Here is a 20,849-nt window from a genome sequence, read left to right as displayed (position 1 = left end):
AGCCAGTGGAGGTTCTGGAGGACGGGAGTGATGTGGTCTCGGGAAAAGGTGATTAAATGTACATATGTTGGAAAAAGGGAACTTGCCATACTCAAAAAAACAAACAATTGATACACACAAGAAGGGAGATGAAGGCGGCTGAGTGGCAGTCTTAATAATAATATTACATGTTATTTATATGGCGCTTTTCCTGGTGCTCAAAGTGCTTAATAAAGTTGTTTACGTTATATTCTTATGTTTCTTTACATATTTTTATGTTGTCTTCAATTAAACGTATCAAATCTTAAAATTAAATAAATGTAATGAAAAAAGACAAAAAACCAACAATTTTTGACTTTTTTTAATTTGATAAAAATAACCATCAGACACGTGCCATGGCAGAGCAGAGAGGTGTGTAGTGTTGTTCGCCGCTCACCACTGAAATACTGCACTTCAACACCTTTTTATCCAACAAAACAATAAATAACAATCCCGGTCTTTAGTTCTTTTGATGAAGGTGGAATTGCCCTCCTGAGGATGTGCTGCCGTCTCTCCGCTACACTGAGCGGGCTTTAATGCACTGCTCCCTATCTGCCAGAGGTATTTCAGCAAGTGTGCACTTCTCACCGTGAGCTGAAATACCTTCAAAATAAACACAGTTGCAAAACACACAGTATGCGTAGAGAGCAGACCTGGAATGGATAAAACATGGGAAATAAATGAGCCTGCAGATTGATTTCATTAAGCTTCAAATCATCACTTCCTGGTACAGCAAGTGCTTAAAAACGTCCTGGTTCTTTTCATCCATAGCGGGACAAGGACATGTTTGGCTGTTTTACATTTAAATATGAGAGAGAGGGAAATGAGTCGGGAAGCAGCTCCGTCTTTTTCAGTCCGAGGGGTTCTGGATCACGATCAGGAAATAGTCCTTATCTGTGAAGACAAAGGATAAACTGTTTCAATATACTGTTCAAAGCGTCTCAAAATAGAAAATGGAACAGAACTAAATAGTAAAAAATATATACAGGTTGACCGCGAGAGATACAAATCTGTACACTGTCAGACAAATAAACACAACGAGGGCCAAATTACAGGCAACACAATTTAAAAGAAGGATATTATTGATCAGGTTTTACAGGAGGGCTGCGCCCTCAAACCAAAATGACATTAGATGCTTTCATCCAAAGCGACTAGCATACTCAACACTGTGGACAACCCCCACAGGAGCAATTTGGGGTGAAGTGTCTCAGGGACACAACGACATGCTGACTGCAGTGGGAATCGAACTTGCTACCCCCTGATTCGAAGTCCAGTACACTATCCACTGAGCCACAGCTGCACAAAATGCAGATTTTCGTTGAGTCACATCAAAAGGTCTGTGGAATAACTGAATGATGAACTGAAATATTGAAGTCTATCTAAACTGAAACTATTATTTAGAAGCCAAATCGTGAGTGGTTATGAGCAGGACCTGTACAAATCATATTTGTTATTTCTTGTAATTGTAAGTCTTTGATTGTTTTGTTAAAAAACAAAAATAAAAACAAGACAAAAATGGCGCTGATGACGATGGCCTAATATTTTTTGTACTTTGTTATAATTATTATTATAAGTAAAAAAAATAATTATTGTTGTATATTTTGTTTCTGACATGTTCAATACATTGACAAAAAAAAGTGATGCCAGAAAACAATATTTCTGTTCGTCAAAAACGATATAATTCCTCCAGAAATGTGAGCATCGAGCAGAGCGTCAGACGGCGGAGACGGCTTTGTTGTTACGGAGCTCAGACATCACGTTGTTGTTTTCTAGAGAGAATTTATATATCTTATAAACAATATCAGAGACACAGTACTCACTCTAAAGCTTTCTAGACAAACCCAGTTTACATTAAGTGTGCACGGGATGGAATAGGTGAGGGGTAGTGTGCAGCGAGGCGGTCCTTCTGGGGAAAGGACCGCCCGACGGGCCTGAAGGGCTCTTTTGTTTTAATAGTTACTGCTGTATTATTATTTTGACCTTGTGTGAATCTGTTTTGAACTCTGACCCCGTAACGCCTGCACTTCCCCACGGGGATCAATAAAGTTCCATCTTATCTGACTGCGGATTTGAATTCCATATTTGATTCCATTCCTCAGTAAATACTTTTATATTTAACTATACTAGTTCTCCATCTGCGTTTTTTATGCACCACGGCGCCAAGTCAGCTTCTGCTAACGGCCCGTCTACACTACAGGCATCAAAACATCTTGAAGCTGGGCGTGTCTGAAGCTTGGCGATTTTTTGCGAGCAACGCGACGAACAACCAATCACATGAATCTCCCGCCCCCGACATACAAAGCAATAGCAATGTTAAAACGAAGTAAACTGGATATAAACTCTCCAAACAGGCGAAAACCTACCAGTTTCACCCACTGTCTCTGCCACCTCCCTCCATGCCTGGTTCCTCCGGTTTGTATCCCGGTAAATAGTTCCGGTCGTAAAGAACCGGGTGATTTGGTACCGTAATATCTCGTTTGGAATATGAGGAAATGAACTGCGGTCTGGCTCTCCCAGCTTGCACGCGGTTTGATTGGCTGCGCTTGCACTGGCGGGATTTGCATTAACGGGATTTGATTGGCTGATGCCAAGCATCGAGCATGCTCGATAGATGCTCGTGATGCTTGCAAAGCCATGCTCCCCACAATGCAGTTCGGCGAAGATTAAAAATCTTCTACGTCACCCCATTCAAGTGAATGGGCGAAGCGTTGAAAGCATTTCTCGATGCCTGTAGTGTAGACGGGCCGTAATAAACCTGATTCTGATGCTCTTTTTAAATTGAATTACATTTTTATTCAACCAGCTAAAAGTCTCATTGAGATTAAAATCTCTTCTTCCAGAGCGCCCTGGCCAAGAGGGCAGCATGAACAAAGTTACAACTAATGACCACAAAACAACACAGGCAGAGGAACACAGCTGTAACAAACTGATGAAATGAACATCAACCGGTCAATAAGCGAAGAAAATAAACTGTTATAAAACATTCAAAACTGGCACAATTTAAAGCGACTTCAATTCTAAGAGCGGTCTCATCGACCAATGGTGTCGTGTTCTCCTTTAAGATGGACTCCCCCAAAGTGATCACAGTTTCTGCTCCTTATTCCAGGCAGAAGGGGCAGCAGGTTGAAAAGCTGGTTTACCCAGTTCTGTTCTGTAGGAACCAGCATCTGAATATAATCTGCTGAGTGCCGAAGCCTCACCTGGAGCGATCATGATCTCGTTCTTCTTGGAGCGGATGCGCAGGAAGGTGAGGTCGTTCTGCGGGTCGATGTCTCGCACCGTGCTCCTGGCCTTCATCACCAGCTGGTGGATCAGCCCTGCGTACTGCACCGTGCTCGCGTTGTCCAGAGTCGTCTTCACGGGGATTCCTGAGGGAGAAGAGTTCATTTACACATTCCAGGATTCAAGGCTTTTAGTGACACACACACACACACACACACACACACACACACACACACACACACACACACACACACACACACACACACACACACACACACACACACACACACACACACACACACACACACACACACACACACACACACACACACACACAATGTGCTGTATGTAATTATTAACAAATGTACTAAGTCTGACTTCTTCATTGACATTTTACAATCTCTCATGGAACATGATCCTCTAATGAGCTCACTAAACAAATATCAGTTCACAGAAATGTTATTTAATGTTTACAAGTGGCATGTTTGTATTGAACAGGCTTCTCAGAGGCGGAGTCCCGCTGCCTCCTGATGCTGCAGAGGCTTCATCAAGTGAAGGAGGTTTTCCTTCTATGAAACAGTTGTGGGCAGCAGACACTCTGAGAGTCACGGACATGAATTCATAGATCAAGGCAGACGGGTTCACAGACTCTCCTGTTTTGCCGATCCGGTGCTTAAACAAATAGCTCTACACCCCTGGCCGACATGTCCTTAAAATGAAGTCAGAGTTTGAAATATATCTCAAATAATGTCTGCACATAAACATAACAGTCTGCGATGAAACGATCATCTCCTGTGTGCTCCTCTTCCTACTTGGCGCACCGGTAACTTTCTCGTGCGCACGAGAAGCTGAGCCGCCGAATCCCTCGGAACATCATAAAAGCCATTTCCAACTGTTTCCTGGTGAAAGTTGAAAAAGGCTAGTGGAGGAAATAATATGGTTTAGGTGCGAAAATTGAAAAAAACATGATGATAAAAATGTTGTATATATTTTGATAATTCTGCAAATATTACGATAAACTCACAGCTATTTCGCGGCCCGGCAGTAACACAACCCGGGGGTTGGGAGCCCCTGAGATAGAGCACACTGTTGAGATGTCCAATCTGCCTGTTTTACACACTTTGACCAACAGGGGGTTTGTGTTCAAATGAAGCCCATGATGAAGCCTCATGAGATGAACCCTTTTGAGAACCAATTGGCTGGAAAGCTTCATCTCGCCATCACTAGTGATATCAGTATAAAAACAGTGTAATATTCCTGTTAGGGCTGCATGGGTTTAATTCAGGTGTAATAGGGGTGTATTAATGCAAACCGTTAATTTTCCATAATATGATGCGATAACTGATAACTGGTGATAACTGATAACCTATGTAAGTCTGTACAGCCTAACTGGATGGTCCTCACTCACTATGCGTAGGATGCAGCACTGGTTTTTATTCATGTGTAAAGCCATTTCAGGAAAGCTTCCACTCTACATATGAGCCAGATTTGCTCCAGTTTGTGACTCTTCAAACCTCAGACCCAGTGCCTGGATACGGGTCCAGGTTCCTGCTGTGCGGACTGAGGCTGGGGAAAGGAGTCTTTTTTATTCTGGTCCTTGGTCTTGGAACGACCTTCAATCAAACCTAAAACTGACGGCACTTGTTTCTATAGCCTGTTTTAAATTGAAGTTGTCTGAAGTCCTTAAAACCAGCTGCTCTTGCAGTAATAAGTAGTGCACCTTTCTTACGGTCCTAATGTGCACAATGTAGTGACTGCTTTTTCCTCTTTTGTTTTCTTAGTTATGTTCTCTGTATTTTATATGTTTGTGTTATGTGTTCATGACCGAAATAACGACATCGCGGGTACAAGCGGCCGAGATCTGGGTTTTCTCCGCAGGGTGGCTGGTGTCTCCCTTAGGGATAAGGTGAGAAGTTCGGTCATCAGGGAGGGACTCGGAGTTGAACCGCTCCTCCTTCGCGTCGAAAGGAGCCAGTTGAGGTGGTTCGGGCACCTAGTTAGGATGCCACCTGGGCGCCTCCCTAGGGAGGTGTTCCAGGCACGTCCAGCTGGGAGGAGACCGAGGGGTAGACCTAGGACCAGGTGGAGGGATTATATCTCTTCGCTGGCATGGGAGCGCCTTGGGATCCCCCAGTCAGAGCTGGTTGATGTGGCCAGGGAAAAGAAAGTTTGGGGCTCTCTGCTGGAACTGATACCTCCGAGACCCGACCACGGATAAGCGGGAGAAGATGGATGGATGGATGGATGGATGTGTTATGTGTTATGTGTAACGTTGCTGCCTTCTTGGCCAGGTCAGCATTGAAAATGAGATTGTATCTCAATGCTTTTATCTGGTTAAATAAAAAAATAAAATGACTGTCTGTACCTTCTGAATTGACGATGATAATCCCCTGCACTCCTTTCTGGGTCTGGATCCTCTTCAGAGTTTCCTCCACTTCAGCCTGGGGACATGAGGTAGCATATTGTGATACAGGTGTATGGGTTATTAAACTCCCAGGTAATAACAAGAACAATCCGCAATGTCAAAAAAAACTAAAAGCTAGCCGATTGTATCGAGCTAAACGACAACGCCCGGCTAGCATAATTAAGCTAGTTAGTTAGCACTTTATTAAAATCCCTCTTATAACACTATCATTTCTCAAAAGTGACAGCAGACATATATGCAGGATTATTAAATACACTTCAAATCAGTATTAGCTTCTTACCATTTTCAGTATTTGAGTATTTCTGCGTGAGAAATGAGTGTCGAGATGAACAACAGCTAACAGTGTTGTTGCTATGAGAAGACACGTAACGTCACTGCCGGGTCACGTGACACCAGGCTGTGTTCGAGGGCCTGGGAATAAAAATGGGAAAATATGTAATAATAGTAAAACATTTACAAAAATAGGTGGGGTTTTATACAGAAGAAGATTAGAGCCACACTTTCGGATACTAAGGTATAATTTCTACGTACTAATGTAAATTCAGTAACTTTTTGGAGATAATACGTCAATATTTTAGGATAAAAAGTAATTACTTTGACATGTAATGTCATTATTGAGATTCTATGTTATTAATTGAAGATACAAAGTCATTATGTGTATGTACTAATTCATACTTTTTTAGATTCTAAGTCATTACTTTGAGAAATGTAGTCATTATTTTGAGATGCCAAGTCATTAAAAACAAGTGGAAGACATTTTGAGATAATTTGCCTGAGTGACAGTACACCCAAAACACTGAAAAACAGCATGCTTTTATTTTTGAAACCCTGGACCGGAAGTGGTTCCTGCCTCTCTAACACACAGCACCTTGTTTTCCTCACATTTACATTACAGCAGAAGAGAGATGAACGGGCAGGACGAAGACCTCGGTGAGCAAAGAGCATGTTTTAATAAATACTTTTATACATCTTGAACAAACTGTACATGTTTCTGAGTTCAAAAAGCAGTGTTCTGCAGCCAGGGGAGTTAAGCAGGGATTTCATTAACAGGGAGAGGTTTAAACTGGGATAGAAAAAGCGCCTTTTTTATCCTGGTTTTATCCTATATATACAGTCTATGGTTTTATCCAATTTCACTCATATTTAATGTGCACCAGAGACAGAGTGTTGGCTGGAGTTTAGAGGGACTTTATTCCACTTTAAAACTCAGTTTAAACTCAGTATGGATTCAGTCCTGTCAACAGACTCTGCTTCGGGTCACTGTGCAGAGGAGGAGAAGTACTCTGATCATGTACTTTTACTCAAATACAAGATCTGAGTACTTCTACTTTTACTCAAGTACAATATCTGAGTACCTCTACTTTTACTCAAGTACAATATCTGAGTACTTCTACTTTTACTCAAGTACAATATCTGAGTACTTCTACTTTTACTCAAGCACAAGATCTGAGTACTTCTACTTTTACTCAAGTACAAGATCTGAGTACCTCTACTTTTACTCAAGTACAATATCTGAGTACTTCTACTTTTACTCAAGTACAATATCTGAGTACTTCTACTTTTACTCAAGCACAAGATCTGAGTACTTCTACTTTTACTCAAGCACAAGATCTGAGTACCTCTACTTTTACTCAAGCACAAGATCTGAGTACTTCTACTTTTACTAAAGCACAAGATCTGAGTACTTCTACTTTCACTCAAGCACAATATCTGAGTACTTCTACTTTCACTGAAGCACAAGATCTGAGTACTTATTGATGCATTAAGTTTTGGAACTGAGATGTGTTTCAGACATTTTTTGGGAACGAGTCATTCAGCATGAAAAAGCCTAAAAGATGAGTAATTGAATGCAAGACACGGTGGACCTTTAGGATTTTTATTTTAGATTATTATTTTAGTTTTGTTCAATTTATAGAACTAAAATGTAAAATAAATCACACAAGTCATAACTTTTAAGTAGTGATAAACCAAAGTTATGTTAAACTGACTGAAAGCTGATTGGCTTCTTCTTTAAAAAAGGAACTCATAGCGATTATTTATTTCAATCGTGTTATAATTCACGACATTGAAGGGATTAAGAGGATCTGTACCAAACAATGGTTTGTGTTTAAAGTGGACCTATCATGCTATATTTTAATAATATAGTGTAGGACCATACCTATTAGGCTTGGGCGGTATCATTTTTTTCATACCGTCATACCTTGCTGACATCATACTGTGGTATACGGTATATGACGGTGTGACTTGGGTCGACTTGAGCGAGCATGTGCAAATGGCACATTTTGAGATCGGATACAGGACGCGTTTGTAGATGTCCGACGTTGTTTCCATTGTGAGCTAAGTTAACAATATATCATCATACATAAACATTTTCCTGGAGTAAATACTTGACTTATTGAATAAAGTTTGCTATATTCACTAACTAGTTTGGCAATATTATTCCGTGCATGTGTTAAAAACCTTATTTCCATTTGATTCATTGGATTACTCGCGTGAATGTTTAGCACGCAAATGCTTTCGTTTTTAAAACCGCCCGACCTCGACTACAAAACCATCAACCAGTTGCATAGGATTAAAAAATGTCAACACTCACTCACCCCGTCTTAAACATTCCCAAAGAAGTGCATCTGTCTCTCGTTGTGCTGGATGAAGTCACGGGCGACGAGTAAACCCAAAATAGTCCCAAACAGGTGCAGAGGCATTTTTCTTTTTTACTAGTTGTCCGAGTTCGGGGCCGGCAAATGCTGCCGCCATCTTGCTCAGCTCAGCTCTGTGCTGAGCTCTGAGAGCGGGGAAGACGGACTGCCCTCCCCTGCCCTCTGCTGGCGCGTGCTGTGCATTACAACCAATGTCGTCCCTGTCAAAACTCCGTGTCAGTGCAATAGAATGAAACGCATCTGTGATTTGGCGCACAGTCTGTGACGTCACGGTATTGAAAATCATACCGACGGTATTTCGAAATACCCTGGTATACCGTAATACCGTCATACCGCCCAAGCCTAATACCTATATAAGGCATATTTATACTTTTTATTTTTCAAAATACCAAACAGATCATGCATTTTATCCATTACTAATTTCTCTCAATTTAACACTGTCTTTGCATCATGGGCTGATTCTGTCAGAACAGCACCATCTACAGGCCTGGCATATGTACTACAGCGTCTCCAGCGCTTTCCAACGGCAATGTCCGTGGCTGTCTCCTCCTGATTGGTGGAGTTGGCGCAATAGCCGTAGCGCCACTTCTGTGACGTCATAGAAGTGTTTAAATCTGGATCAGTCTGTATCAGATCCGTTGCAGCCCCTTTTTAAGAGATTTGGGTATGGAGGAAAATAGAGAGGGTTGTGTTTTCTGACACTTGGTGAGTTCCCTGGAACACCGGGGACACATGTTCATGTAGAGAAGACGTACACAAGTGCATTTTGCATGATAGGTCCCCTTTAAGTGGAGTAACCTCTGCAGCTCCAAAATACTTCATTCAGATACTCTCACTGTATTAACCTTTACTAAATATTGCTCTCACTATGATGTGGATATTGCACTAGAGACCACACTGCCATTTGATAAGATTTCCATTTGTTGTGCAGCTCTTCTTCAGAATCAGAAATCCTTTATTTTTCCCGCAACGAGGACATTTACATGATTACAACAGCAGATAGTGGGGGGGGAATCACCAGGCTCCCCACGATACTATCGCGATACTTAAGCCACGATACGATACTATCGTGATTCTACGATATGCTAAGTATTGCGATACGATATATTGCGATATTGCAAATCACATGGCTCATATCCATGTCCGTCTTCCCTTCCTGGTTAAAACATGTATTTGCAATATGAATAGTTTAAGTAAATAACACCATTTTTTTTTTAGGGCTGCACGATATTGGAAAAAACTGACATTGCGATTTTTCCCCCCTGCGATATGAAAACATACAGGAATTGAAGAAAAGACAGCTTTTTTTCCGAAAACCATCCTTTCTTGAACTTTAAAGCTATACAATTGGTATTTTTGTAACTATATTTAACCGGATGAAGGATTTTAGTCACGGACGTCTGGATCTGAAGTTATCAGAGCACCAAGCTGAGCTAGCTCGGTTAGCAGCGCCGAACTGGAGAAACACATGAAACGACTTTATTCAGTGTTTTTACCTTTAATCACGGGGTCCGTTTGCTTTGGAGATTTGATTGGTGGTTTCCTGTCACTCACTCAAGTACCCCTGACATGAGAGCCGCGCAAGTTTTCTTTTTGTAGCAAGCAGCAAAATAATTGTAACATGACGTGTTTGAGGTCATTTGCCTACTTAACATCGCACGTCCTAAACATTTTATTTTTAAATTAAAAAAAACAGTAAATTCATTTTTTTTATCGCACGTCCACGTGATGTGAATATCGCGATTATCGTCACGACACGATATATCGTGCAGCCGTAGTTACTTTCATTGCAATTGTATACATTTCTTAACGTAAAGTTTATATCAGCGGAGAGTTTCAGGGGAGGCGCAGCGTGAGACACAAAAGAACGAGAAAAAGACGAGTAAAGTGACACTTGCCCACTTGTGGCTGTCTGTGGAGACCGAGTTCCCCCACCTCGCCAAAAAGGCTGTAAAAGTGCTCATTCCCTTCACCTCCACCTACCTGTGTGAGTGCTCATTCCCTTCACCTCCACCTACCTGTGTGAGTGCTCATTCCCTTCACCTCCACCTACCTGTGTGAGTGCTCATTCCCTTCACCTCCACCTACCTGTGTGAGTGCTCATTCCCTTCACCTCCACCTACCTGTGTGAGTGCTCACTCCCTTCACCTCCACCTACCTGTGTGAGTGCTCATTCCCTTCACCTCCACCTACCTGTGTGAGTGCTCATTCCCTTCACCTCCACCTACCTGTGTGAGTGCTCATTCCCTTCACCTCCACCTACCTGTGTGAGTGCTCACTCCCTTCACCTCCACCTCCACCTACCTGTGTGAGTGCTCACTCCCTTCACCTCCACCTACCTGTATGAGTGCTCATTCCCTTCACCTCCACCTACCTGTGTGAGTGCTCATTCCCTTCACCTCCACCTACCTGTGTGAGTGCTCATTCCCTTCACCTCCACCTACCTGTGTGAGTGCTCACTCCCTTCACCTCCACCTACCTGTGTGAGTGCTCATTCTCTTCACCTCCACCTACCTGTGTGAGTGCTCACTCCCTTCCCCTCCACCTACCTGTGTGAGTGCTCACTCCCTTCACCTCCACCTACCTGTGTGAGTGCTCATTCTCTTCACCTCCACCTACCTGTGTGAGTGCTCATTCCCTTCCCCTCCACCTACCTGTGTGAGTGCTCACTCCCTTCACCTCCACCTACCTGTGTGAGTGCTCATTCCCTTCCCCTCCACCTACCTGTGTGAGTGCTCATTCCCTTCACCTCCACCTACCTGTGTGAGTGCTCATTCCCTTCACCTCCACCTACCTGTGTGAGTGCTCATTCCCTTCCCCTCCACCTACCTGTGTGAGTGCTCATTCCCTTCACCTCCACCTACTTGTGTGAGTGCTCATTCCCTTCACCTCCACCTACCTGTGTGAGTGCTCATTCTCTTCACCTCCACCTACCTGTGTGAGTGCTCATTCCCTTCACCTCCACCTACCTGTGTGAGAGCTCATTCCCTTCACCTCCACCTACTTGTGTGAGTGCTCATTCCCTTCACCTCCACCTACCTGTGTGAGTGCTCATTCCCTTCACCTCCACCTACCTGTGTGAGTGCTCATTCCCTTCACCTCCACCTACGTGTGTGAGTGCTCATTCCCTTCACCTCCACCTACCTGTGTGAGTGCTCATTCCCTTCCCCTCCACCTACCTGTGTGAGTGCTCATTCCCTTCACCTCCACCTACCTGTGTGAGTGCTCATTCCCTTCACCTCCACCTACGTGTGTGAGTGCTCATTCCCTTCACCTCCACCTACCTGTGTGAGTGCAGGTTTTCCGCATTGACTTTGATCAAAAGCAAGAACCGGTAAAGGCTGCAGCCAGAGTATGATCTGCGTTTATTCCTGTGTGCATCAAAGACGCAGACTCATTGTTCCCACTAAAGTAGGGGTGAGTGTAATGAGGAGGCAAAGTTGACGTTCAGTGTGTTACCGGGAGCATATAAGGATTTATCCACCATGTTGAAAATGTTAAAAAAAAAAATGTCTTGAGAACACGGTGTGCGGAAATATACGGGTCGTGCTGCAGCTAGATGTGCCTGTCCTCTGTAAGAAGGTGTCGGCGACTGACATGCAAGGAAGAACGGCTGTCCACAGGCTGTTCCAACTTTAACAACTGTATGAACTTCCAGGGTAGTGAATTGAACATACTATTGTAATTGGGTGTGTGGTATATTTTCATGCACGGACACGCATGTTCCACAACACACAAACTGAACAACACTCAATTTCCCGATCGCTACCAGCGTCCTTGCGATCTTGTTATAATAACAAGTGCACGTTACTGATGCAATATGGTTGAGACCATTCGGGCTTATTCTAGAGGGGTGCAAGGAATAGTCCAAGTAGTGGGGGAGTTTTATACAATATGTTTAAAACATAAAAATAAAAAGGCTTAAAAAAGTTATTGTTTAATGTTTTAAGGAGGTGAAGCTACTCAGCCAATCAAATCGGTGCAGTCAGCACGATAGATTCAAACACACACACAGAGACGAGACAAGAGGAGAGAAACAGTCGGAGTAATTTCAAATGGCGGAAGGTAGACAGCGAAAACAGAGCATTTCATTACATTTTTCTCTTACTGGACCTTTGAAATGAAATTGAATACCCCTGCATTATAGCAACAACAACAATAATAATAATAATAATAATAACAGCAATAATAATTGGGAGGGGGGGCGCGGCTGTTCTTATGTTCTCTGAGGGGAGGCTCACCTTCCCACACTTTGAAAACCCCTGGTTTATATCATAAAATATCGATACTTGGCCTCCGTGTATCGACACAATATCGCCACGCAAAGTATCGCGATACTATGCTGTATCGATTATTTCCCCCACTCCTAGCAGATAGAGCAGATAAAATAAGTTTAAAAGTATGCTCACGTTATCAATAACTCAATTAGTAACAAACTAAATAGTAGATAGTTACAGCATGGTAATAAACGTGTAATTGCAGGAGGGTATATTGCATATAATATTCTCAGACAATTTGCCCTTTAACCTTTATGTCTCAGTGCACGAGATTGATCTGATTTGTATCACTGCTTTAACATAATAAATGCACTCAAACAGTGCACAGTGCTGTACGGAGTATTTTTGATGCATTGTGAAATAAAGCCTCGGTAATGGCTTCGGCTTTATTGTCCTATTTCTGTCCTTTAACTCACATTCCTCCTCCCTCTCTCCCTCTCTCTCCTTTAATACATCCCTCTCTCCTTCCTTTCCCCCGTGTTGTTCTCACATCTCAAACTGCAGGGAAACACCTTCTCGCTGGTATTTATATCCTCAGACGGAGGTATTGTGTACTCCACTCTCACTCTGTTGTATTTATATCTGCCGTCTGATGAAAACACTGTGGGCTGAACGCATGACGCACGGTCAGACGGAGCCTCGGAAGTTTCAATCAGGGCTATTGTGTTTATTTATGAAATATCACATTGTTGTGTTGTAACACATCTGTATGAGATTTATTTCACTGCGGTCAGGGAGTCAAAAAGTTCAGAACTACAGTAAACAGAGAGGAGAAGTACTCAGATCTGATATTTAGGTAAAGTAGAAGTACTCAGATCTTGTACTTGAGTGAAAGTAGAAGTACTCAGATATTGTACTTGAGTGAAAGTAGAAGTACTCAGATATTGTACTTGAGTAAAAGTAGAAGTACTCAGGTCTTGTACTTGAGTAAAAGTAGAAGTACTCAGATCTTGTTCTTGAGTTAAAGTAGAAGTACTCAGATCTCGTTCTTGAGTAAAAGTAGAAGTACTCAGGTCTTGTACTTGAGTTAAAGTAGAACTACTCAGATCTTGTACTTGAGTCAAAGTAGAAGTACTCAGATCTTGTACTTTAGTAAAAGTAGAAGTACTCAGATCTTGTACTTGAGTAAAAGTAGAAGTACTCAGATCTTGTACTTGAGTAAAAGTAGAAGTACTCAGGTCTTGTACTTGAGTTAAAGTAGAAGTACTCATATCTTGTACTTGAGTAAAAGTAGAAGTACTCAGACCTTGTACTTGAGTCAAAGTAGAAGTACTCAGATCTTGTACTTGAGTAAAAGTAGAAGTACTCAGATCTTGTACTTGAGTAAAAGTAGAAGTACTCAGGTCTTCTACTTGAGTAAAAGTAGAAGTACTCAGATCTTGTACTTGAGTAAAAGTAGAAGTACTCAGGTCTTGTACTTGAGTTAAAGTAGAAGTACTCATATCTTGTACTTGAGTAAAAGTAGAAGTACTCAGACCTTGTACTTGAGTCAAAGTAGAAGTACTCAGATCTTGTACTTTAGTAAAAGTAGAAGTACTCAGATCTTGTACTTGAGTAAAAGTAGAAGTACTCAGATCTTGTACTTGAGTAAAAGTAGAAGTACTCAGATCTTGTACTTGAGTAAAAGTAGAAGGACTCAGATCTTGTACTTGAGTAAAAGTAGAAGTACTCAGATCTTGTACTTGAGTAAAAGTAGAAGTACTCAGATCTTGTACTTGAGTCAAAGTAGAAGTACTCAGATCTTGTACCTGAGTAAAAGTAGAAGTACTCAGATCTTGTACTTGAGTGAAAGTAGAAGTACTCAGATCTTCTACTTGAGTAAAAGTAGAAGTACTCATATATTGTACTTGAGTAAAAGTAGAAGTACTCAGATCTTGTACTTGAGTAAAAGTAGAAGTACTCAGATCTTGTACTTGAGTAAAAGTAGAAGTACTCAGATCTTGTACTTGAGTTAAAGTAGAAGTACTCAGATCTTGTACTTGAGTCAAAGTAGAAGTACTCAGATCTTGTACTTGAGTAAAAGTAGAAGTATTCAGGTCTTGTACTTGAGTAAAAGTAGAAGTACTCAGATCTTGTACTTGAGTAAAAGTAGAAGTACTCAGATCTCGTTCTTGAGTAAAAGTAGAAGTACTCAGATCTTGTTGTTGAGTAAAAGTAGAAGTACTCAGATCTTATACTTCAGTAAAAGTAGAAGTACTCAGATCTCGTTCTTGAGTAAAAGTAGAAGTACTCAGATCTTGTACTTGAGTAAAAGTAGAAGTACTCAGATCTTATACTTCAGTAAAAGTAGAAGTACTCAGATCTTGTACTTGAGTATAAGTAGAAGTACTCAGATCTTGTACTTTAGTAAAAGTAGAAGTACTCAGATCTTGTACTTGAGCAAAAGTAGAAGTACTCAGATCTTGTACTTTAGTTAAAGTAGAAGTACTCAGATCTTGTGCTTGAGTAAAAGTAGAAGTACTCAGATATTGTACTTGAGTAAAAGTAGAAGTACTCAGATATTGTACTTGAGTAAAAGTAGAAGTACTCAGAGCTTGTACTTGAGTAAAAGTAGAAGTACCAGAGTGTAGGAATACTCTGTTACAGTAAAAGTCCTGCATTCAAAATGTTCCTCAAGTAAAAGTAGAAAAGTATTCTCATCAAAATATAGTGAAAGTAGCGACAGTAAAAGTAGTCATTGTGCAGATTGGTCCATTTCAGAATAATAGATATGATATGTTTTATAATGATTGATCATGAAAGTGTTCTCAAAGCTGGTAAAGGTGCAGCTAGTTTGAATGACTTTGTATACTGCAGGGTAGCTGGTGGATTTACTCCAGGTGGAACTAAAGTCTGATTTAACACTTGATTATATTTCACATCATTCATCCACATCTGTGAAGTAACTGAAGGTAAGGTACGTTTATTTATAGAGCACATTTCAGACGCAGAGGCAATTCAAAGTGCTTTACATGATCAATAACACTTAATAGTCAGACAACAGAAAGAAACACAATAAATAAACCCAATGGAATCAGAATCCCTTTATTAGTCCCACAGAGGGGACATTTGCAGCGTTTCAGCAGGAAAGAGCCTCAGACAGCTTAGTGCACATATTGCACATAGTTTGATGGTATTTAACAGCAAGTTACACAATTTACAAAATACAAGATAGATACCTTGTAACAGTAACAAGGGTTTAGCAGCCAGGTATAAATTACACAGTTATTAACGGCATATATATATTGCACATAAAGCACATATTGCACAAAGTTGGTTTGTATTTAGCAGCAAGGGGGTGTTATAGTCTGTGTTGTGTGTAGGAGGGTCTACTAGGGGCAGTGCTGGTTGTAAAGTCTGACCGCTGCAGGAAGGAAGGACCTGTGGTATCTCTCCGTGAGACAGGTAGGGTGCAGCAGCCTGTCGCTGAAGGTGCTGCACAGTGAGGACAGGGTGTCCTGGAGGGGGTGGGACATATTGTCCAGCAGGGAGGACAGCTTGGCTGCCATTCTCCTGTCTCCCACCTCCTCCACAGTGTCCAGAGGACTCCCCAGGACAGAGCTGGCCTTCCTTACCATTCTGTTCAGTCTCTTCCCGTCAGCAGCCGAGATGCTGCTGCCCCAGCAGGCCACACCATAGAAAATGGCTGATGCCACAACAGAGTCAAAAGCCTCATCCCAATACCCCTCCTCGACTCCTCTTTTCCCTCACTCGCGTCCCTTCCTTGCATCTTAGCTCCGCCTCCGTAAGATGCGAGCGAGAGAGACGAGGAGGTGACGCGGACAGAGGAGTCCTCAGGTATTAATTGGGATGTCCTCGTTCACTCAAACGTCACTCTTAGGCGACGTCTGTTAATGATGACATGTGCACAGCTGTGTCCCCTCTCATCGGGCTTAACTGATTAACCCTTTAGAACCGGCCCATTTGTTGTTAAATATTTATTTAAATGAATGAATCTTTCTCTTGTTAGTCAAGGAATTCAATGCATGATGGTTGGTCCTGCTTTTGTGTTCCGTGTTGGTGTAAAATGTAGCCTACATTTAAATACAAATATAATTATAGTAATGTGAAGCCTTTTAGAAATGAATTGCACATAATAATTCCCACGGAGCTGTGAGCACTTATATATGCTGTGAAGGTGGGGGCGGGGCTTTTATACGCGAGTAGTGAAAACACTTCTGCGTAGTCTGCTCGCGTGTATCCTCCCTTTCGTCTCCTCCCTTTCGTCTCCTCCCTTTCGTCTTCTCCCTCGCCCCTCCTCGACTCCTCCGTGTACATTTCAGCTATTGGGACGTCCTTCAAAATGGCATGTCTTGATCGATTTCCGGGTCAAGTCCCGGAGGAGGGGAAGAGAGGAGTCGAGGAGGGGTATTGGGATGAGGCTAGTGAAGGTCTGAAGGAGTGCCCCCTGCCCCCCGACAGACCTCAGTCTCCTCAGCAGAAAGAGTCTGCTCTGTCCCTTCTTGTACAGAGCAGCAGAATTGATGAGGCCAACGATGGCGGAGTCGTCAGAGAACTTCTGCAGGTGACAGGTTGCAGTGTTGTGGGTGAAGTCTGCAGTGTAGAGGGTGAAGAGAAACGGTGCCAGCCCCGTCCCCTGGGGGGCCCCCGTACTGCTGATGGTGGTGTCTGATTGACACTCCCTGGTCCTCACGTACTGTGGGTGGTTGGTGAGGCAGTCCAGGATCCAGGAGGTGAGGTGGTGATCCACCCCCGAGAGCTGCAGCTTGTCCCCCAGGAGCGGGGGCTGGATGGTGTTGAAGGCACTGAAGAAATCAAAGAACATGATCCTCACAGTGCCCCCCCCCAGGCTTCTCCAGGTGGGAGAGGGACCTCTGCAGCAGGTAGATGACAGCGTCATCCACCCCGATGGCAGGCTGGTAGGCGAACTGCAGCGGGTCCATTGATAACAGATTTATAAAAAAACAACAATGTAAATACGGTTGGTGCTAAAACAAGTTAAAAGGCTTCTGGGTAGGCAGCTGTACAAAGTAGTGTTTTTAGCCTCGACTTAAAATAACTCAGCGTTGGTGAAGACCTCAGGTTCTCTGGAAGTCTATTCCATTTGTGGGGAGCATGAAAACTAAAAGCAGCTTCAGCGTGTTTGGTTCTGAGCCGGGGAACAATGAGTAAGCCCACCCCCGATGATCTCAGAGCTCTGGGGGGCTCGTACCAGAGCAGCATGTCAGACATATATTGGGGTCCCAAACCATTTCATGCTTTATAAGTTAGCCATATAATTAAAAAATCGATTCTGTAAGCTACTGGTACCCAGGGCAGAGACCTGAGTACTGGGGTGATGCGTTCTACTCTTTTTGTTTTGGTCAGGACTCTGGCAGCGGCGTTCTGGATTAGTTGACGTTTTTGAACAGATTTTTTACAGAGACCTTTAAATACACTATTACAGTAATCAAGCCCGCTAAAAACAAATGCGTGAACTAGTCTTTCAAGGTCTTGTTGAGACATGAATGTTCTAAGTCCGGCTATGCTCTTCAGGTGATAGAATGCTGATTTAGTAACTTTGTTAATGTGGGATTTGAAATTTGAAATTGAGGTCGGGGTCCAGAACTAGATTTCTCACCTTTTCTGATGTATTTAGCAGTAGGGCTTCTAGTTTAGTAATTCATTGTAGGAAATTGTTGCTTCTCCATCCATTTGTTCCATGTAGAGTAACTAAAGGTATTAAATACATGTAGTGGAGGAGAAGTACACAGTAGCATACCATGGAAATACTCAAGTAAAGTACAAGTATCTCAAAATAGTAATGAAGTACAGTGCTTGGGTGAATGTACTTAGTTACTTAGTTCACCTCTGACAGTCACATACAGTGAAACATGATAAGAAATTATGGGAAATAAAAACTATGACGCTGATGTTTCATTATGCATTTATTTAGCAATTATTAATTAACTTAATTTGACCTCTAACCTTTGACCCAGTGAAACCTGTGAAAAGTTACACATGACTGGTTTACAACGAGGAGTGTTCCCAGCTATCTAGATCTGGATTGAGCAACATGAAATATAAAGGCTTTGTAAATATGATGTGGCGTGACTCATGACAGCTGACATTTACGATAATGCTTGTAGTTAAATCTTTCGGATTTATGTTTTACATTGTTTTCTACACATCATGGAAATCAGGGCGTTACTTCAATGATTTCCAGAGGCTAGGCAGGAGACAACATGCTTCGTTAAGGCTGTCAAGCAATCACTGAGTCAATAGAAAAGATTGGTGCAATAGAACTCTTAAGATACAACACGATATGTTACGACCAGGGAGGGCAAAAATACACACATCCTGTACTCAAGTGGAAGTACAGATACTCGTGTTTTAAAATTCTCTGGTGAAAGTAGAAGTACTGACTAAACTTCTTTACTCAAGTCAAAGTAAAGAGGCTTTGAAATGTACTTCAGTAAAAAGTATCCATAACTAGCAGCTGCTTGAAAGAGTACCTGACCTCCCTTTATATGAATAGAACAATAATGTCATTGTTAGCTAATGAATGTTTCCATGGGGACCAACGGCAACATGACAACGTTTCCATTGGTCCCTCTTCTTTAGAGAAGACCAGGAAATGATGGATACACGGATCGTGTTCAAATCAATAGGCACGCAATGACTCTAAATAATAATGATCACGCCACCAAACACACATTCAGACTAAAGGAACCAGCCTGTTTGGAAAATGAGAGAAGTAGAAAGTACAGGTATTTGAGTTCAACATGTAAGAAGTAGAAAGTACAGGTATTTGAGTTCAACATGTGAGAAGTAGAAAGTACAGGTATTTGAGTTCAACATGTAAGAAGTAGAAAGTACAGGTATTTGTGTTCAACATGTAAGAAGTAGAAAGTACAGGTATTTGGGTTCAACATGTAAGAAGTAGAAAGTACAGGTATTTGTGTTCAACATGTAAGAAGTAGAAAGTACAGGTATTTGTGTTCAACATGTAAGAAGTAGAAAGTACAGGTATTTGTGTTCAACATGTAAGAAGTAGAAAGTACAGGTATTTGTGTTCAACATGTAAGAAGTAGAAAGTACAGGTATTTGAGTTCAACATGTAAGAAGTAGAAAGTACAGGTATTTGGGTTCAACATGTAAGAAGTAGAAAGTACAGATATTTGAGTTCAACATGTAAGAAGTAGAAAGTACAGGTATTTGGGTTCAACATGTAAGAAGTAGAAAGTACAGGTATTTGAGTTCAACATGTAAGAAGTAGAAAGTACAGGTATTTGAGTTCAACATGTAAGAAGTAGAAAGTACAGGTATTTGTGTTCAACATGTAAGAAGTAGAAAGTACAGGTATTTGAGTTCAACATGTGAGAAGTAGAAAGTACAGGTATTTGAGTTCAACATGTAAGAAGTAGAAAGTACAGGTATTTGTGTTCAACATGTAAGAAGTAGAAAGTACAGGTATTTGAGTTCAACATGTAAGAAGTAGAAAGTACAGGTATTTGAGTTCAACATGTAAGAAGTAGAAAGTACAGGTATTTGAGTTCAACATGTAAGAAGTAGAAAGTACAGGTATTTGTGTTCAAAATGTAAGAAGTCAAAGTCAAAAGTGGTCAGAAAAATAAGTAGTGGAGTAAAGTACTGATACCAGAGACATGTACTTAAGTACAGTAACGTAGTATTTCTACTCCACTACTTCCCACCTCTGGGTACGACACAATATGAGCAATAACATACGACACGAGTTGATGCGAAACAGTAAAATACCATAATAATAATACACAGGATTTGTATAGCACTTTTCATAACGCTCAAAGACGCTTTACATAAAATCAGAACAGAAAACAAAAAAACAAAACAAATTTTAAGCGCTAAGAAACGATAATATATGATACGACACAATATGAGTAATACGATACAACTGCTTTAATTGCGATGCGATGTTTACAGTGAGAACATCTGAGGTCCGTGCAGAAGGCAGGGCAGTGTGTATAATATAACTCAATAATATATATAACAGGCCTCAATTACACTCTTTATTTGAAGGCTTGAGGGAATTATATCCAGTCTCTGGAAGTGTTACGTTATTATGTGACGTTAAGGACATTCACACAGACACATCTACTGACAATGGTGACCTGTTACACATTTTACATTTAATTACATTAGATTTAATTGGATAAATAAATGAAATGAACCAGTGTGAAGCAACATTTGTTTTAAACTGAAGACAAACATAAGATTCTGGTTTCAGGGATCTTTCTGTGTGTTTGCGGAGCTCTCCTGAGAGGGAACACCTTCAAAAAACAGAGGTGGCCT

General features: G+C 41.6%; 3 protein-coding genes across 3 annotated transcripts in view; 1 reads left to right on the top strand and 2 right to left on the bottom strand.

Moving 5' to 3' along the window:
* LOC307041062 (nuclear factor 7, brain-like) overlaps positions 1-20,849 on the bottom strand; it is a 102,400-nt gene that overhangs the window by 46,014 nt on the left and 35,537 nt on the right. The window lies entirely within an intron of this gene.
* Positions 326-6,087, bottom strand: dynlrb1 (dynein, light chain, roadblock-type 1). Its single transcript, XM_079684381.1, has 4 exons — positions 5,946-6,087; positions 5,606-5,681; positions 3,219-3,386; positions 326-912 (listed from the first exon to the last, which is right to left on the bottom strand). The coding sequence occupies exons 1-4, from the start codon at positions 5,946-5,948 to the stop codon at positions 869-871; spliced, it is 291 nt and encodes a 96-aa protein (XP_079540507.1). The 5' UTR covers positions 5,949-6,087; the 3' UTR covers positions 326-868.
* Positions 6,525-20,849, top strand: part of LOC307041058 (protein SSUH2 homolog) — a 32,203-nt gene continuing 17,878 nt past the window's right edge. Inside the window, exon 1 of the mRNA XM_079684380.1 lies at positions 6,525-6,595. Within this exon, the coding sequence (XP_079540506.1) occupies positions 6,571-6,595 (25 nt within the window). The 5' untranslated portion in view covers positions 6,525-6,570. The remainder of the gene's footprint in view (positions 6,596-20,849) is intronic.

This window comes from Notothenia rossii (genome assembly GCF_949606895.1).
Source record: "Notothenia rossii genome assembly, chromosome: 5".
Taxonomy (NCBI): Eukaryota; Metazoa; Chordata; class Actinopteri; order Perciformes; family Nototheniidae; genus Notothenia; species Notothenia rossii.
Note: the sequence above shows the minus strand (reverse complement) of the source record. Positions and strands in the feature narration are given on the sequence as shown.

What these genes read in the sequence shown, in the direction of transcription:
- dynlrb1 (XM_079684381.1), bottom strand. An exon ending in TATCATCGTCAATTCAGAAG is followed by an intron (nt 3,387 to 5,605) that starts GTACAGACAGTC and finishes CTTCTCCCTCAG; the next exon opens with GAATCCCCGTGAAGACGACT. An exon ending in CGAGATCATGATCGCTCCAG is followed by an intron (nt 913 to 3,218) that starts GTGAGGCTTCGG and finishes TTGTCTTCACAG; the next exon opens with ATAAGGACTATTTCCTGATC.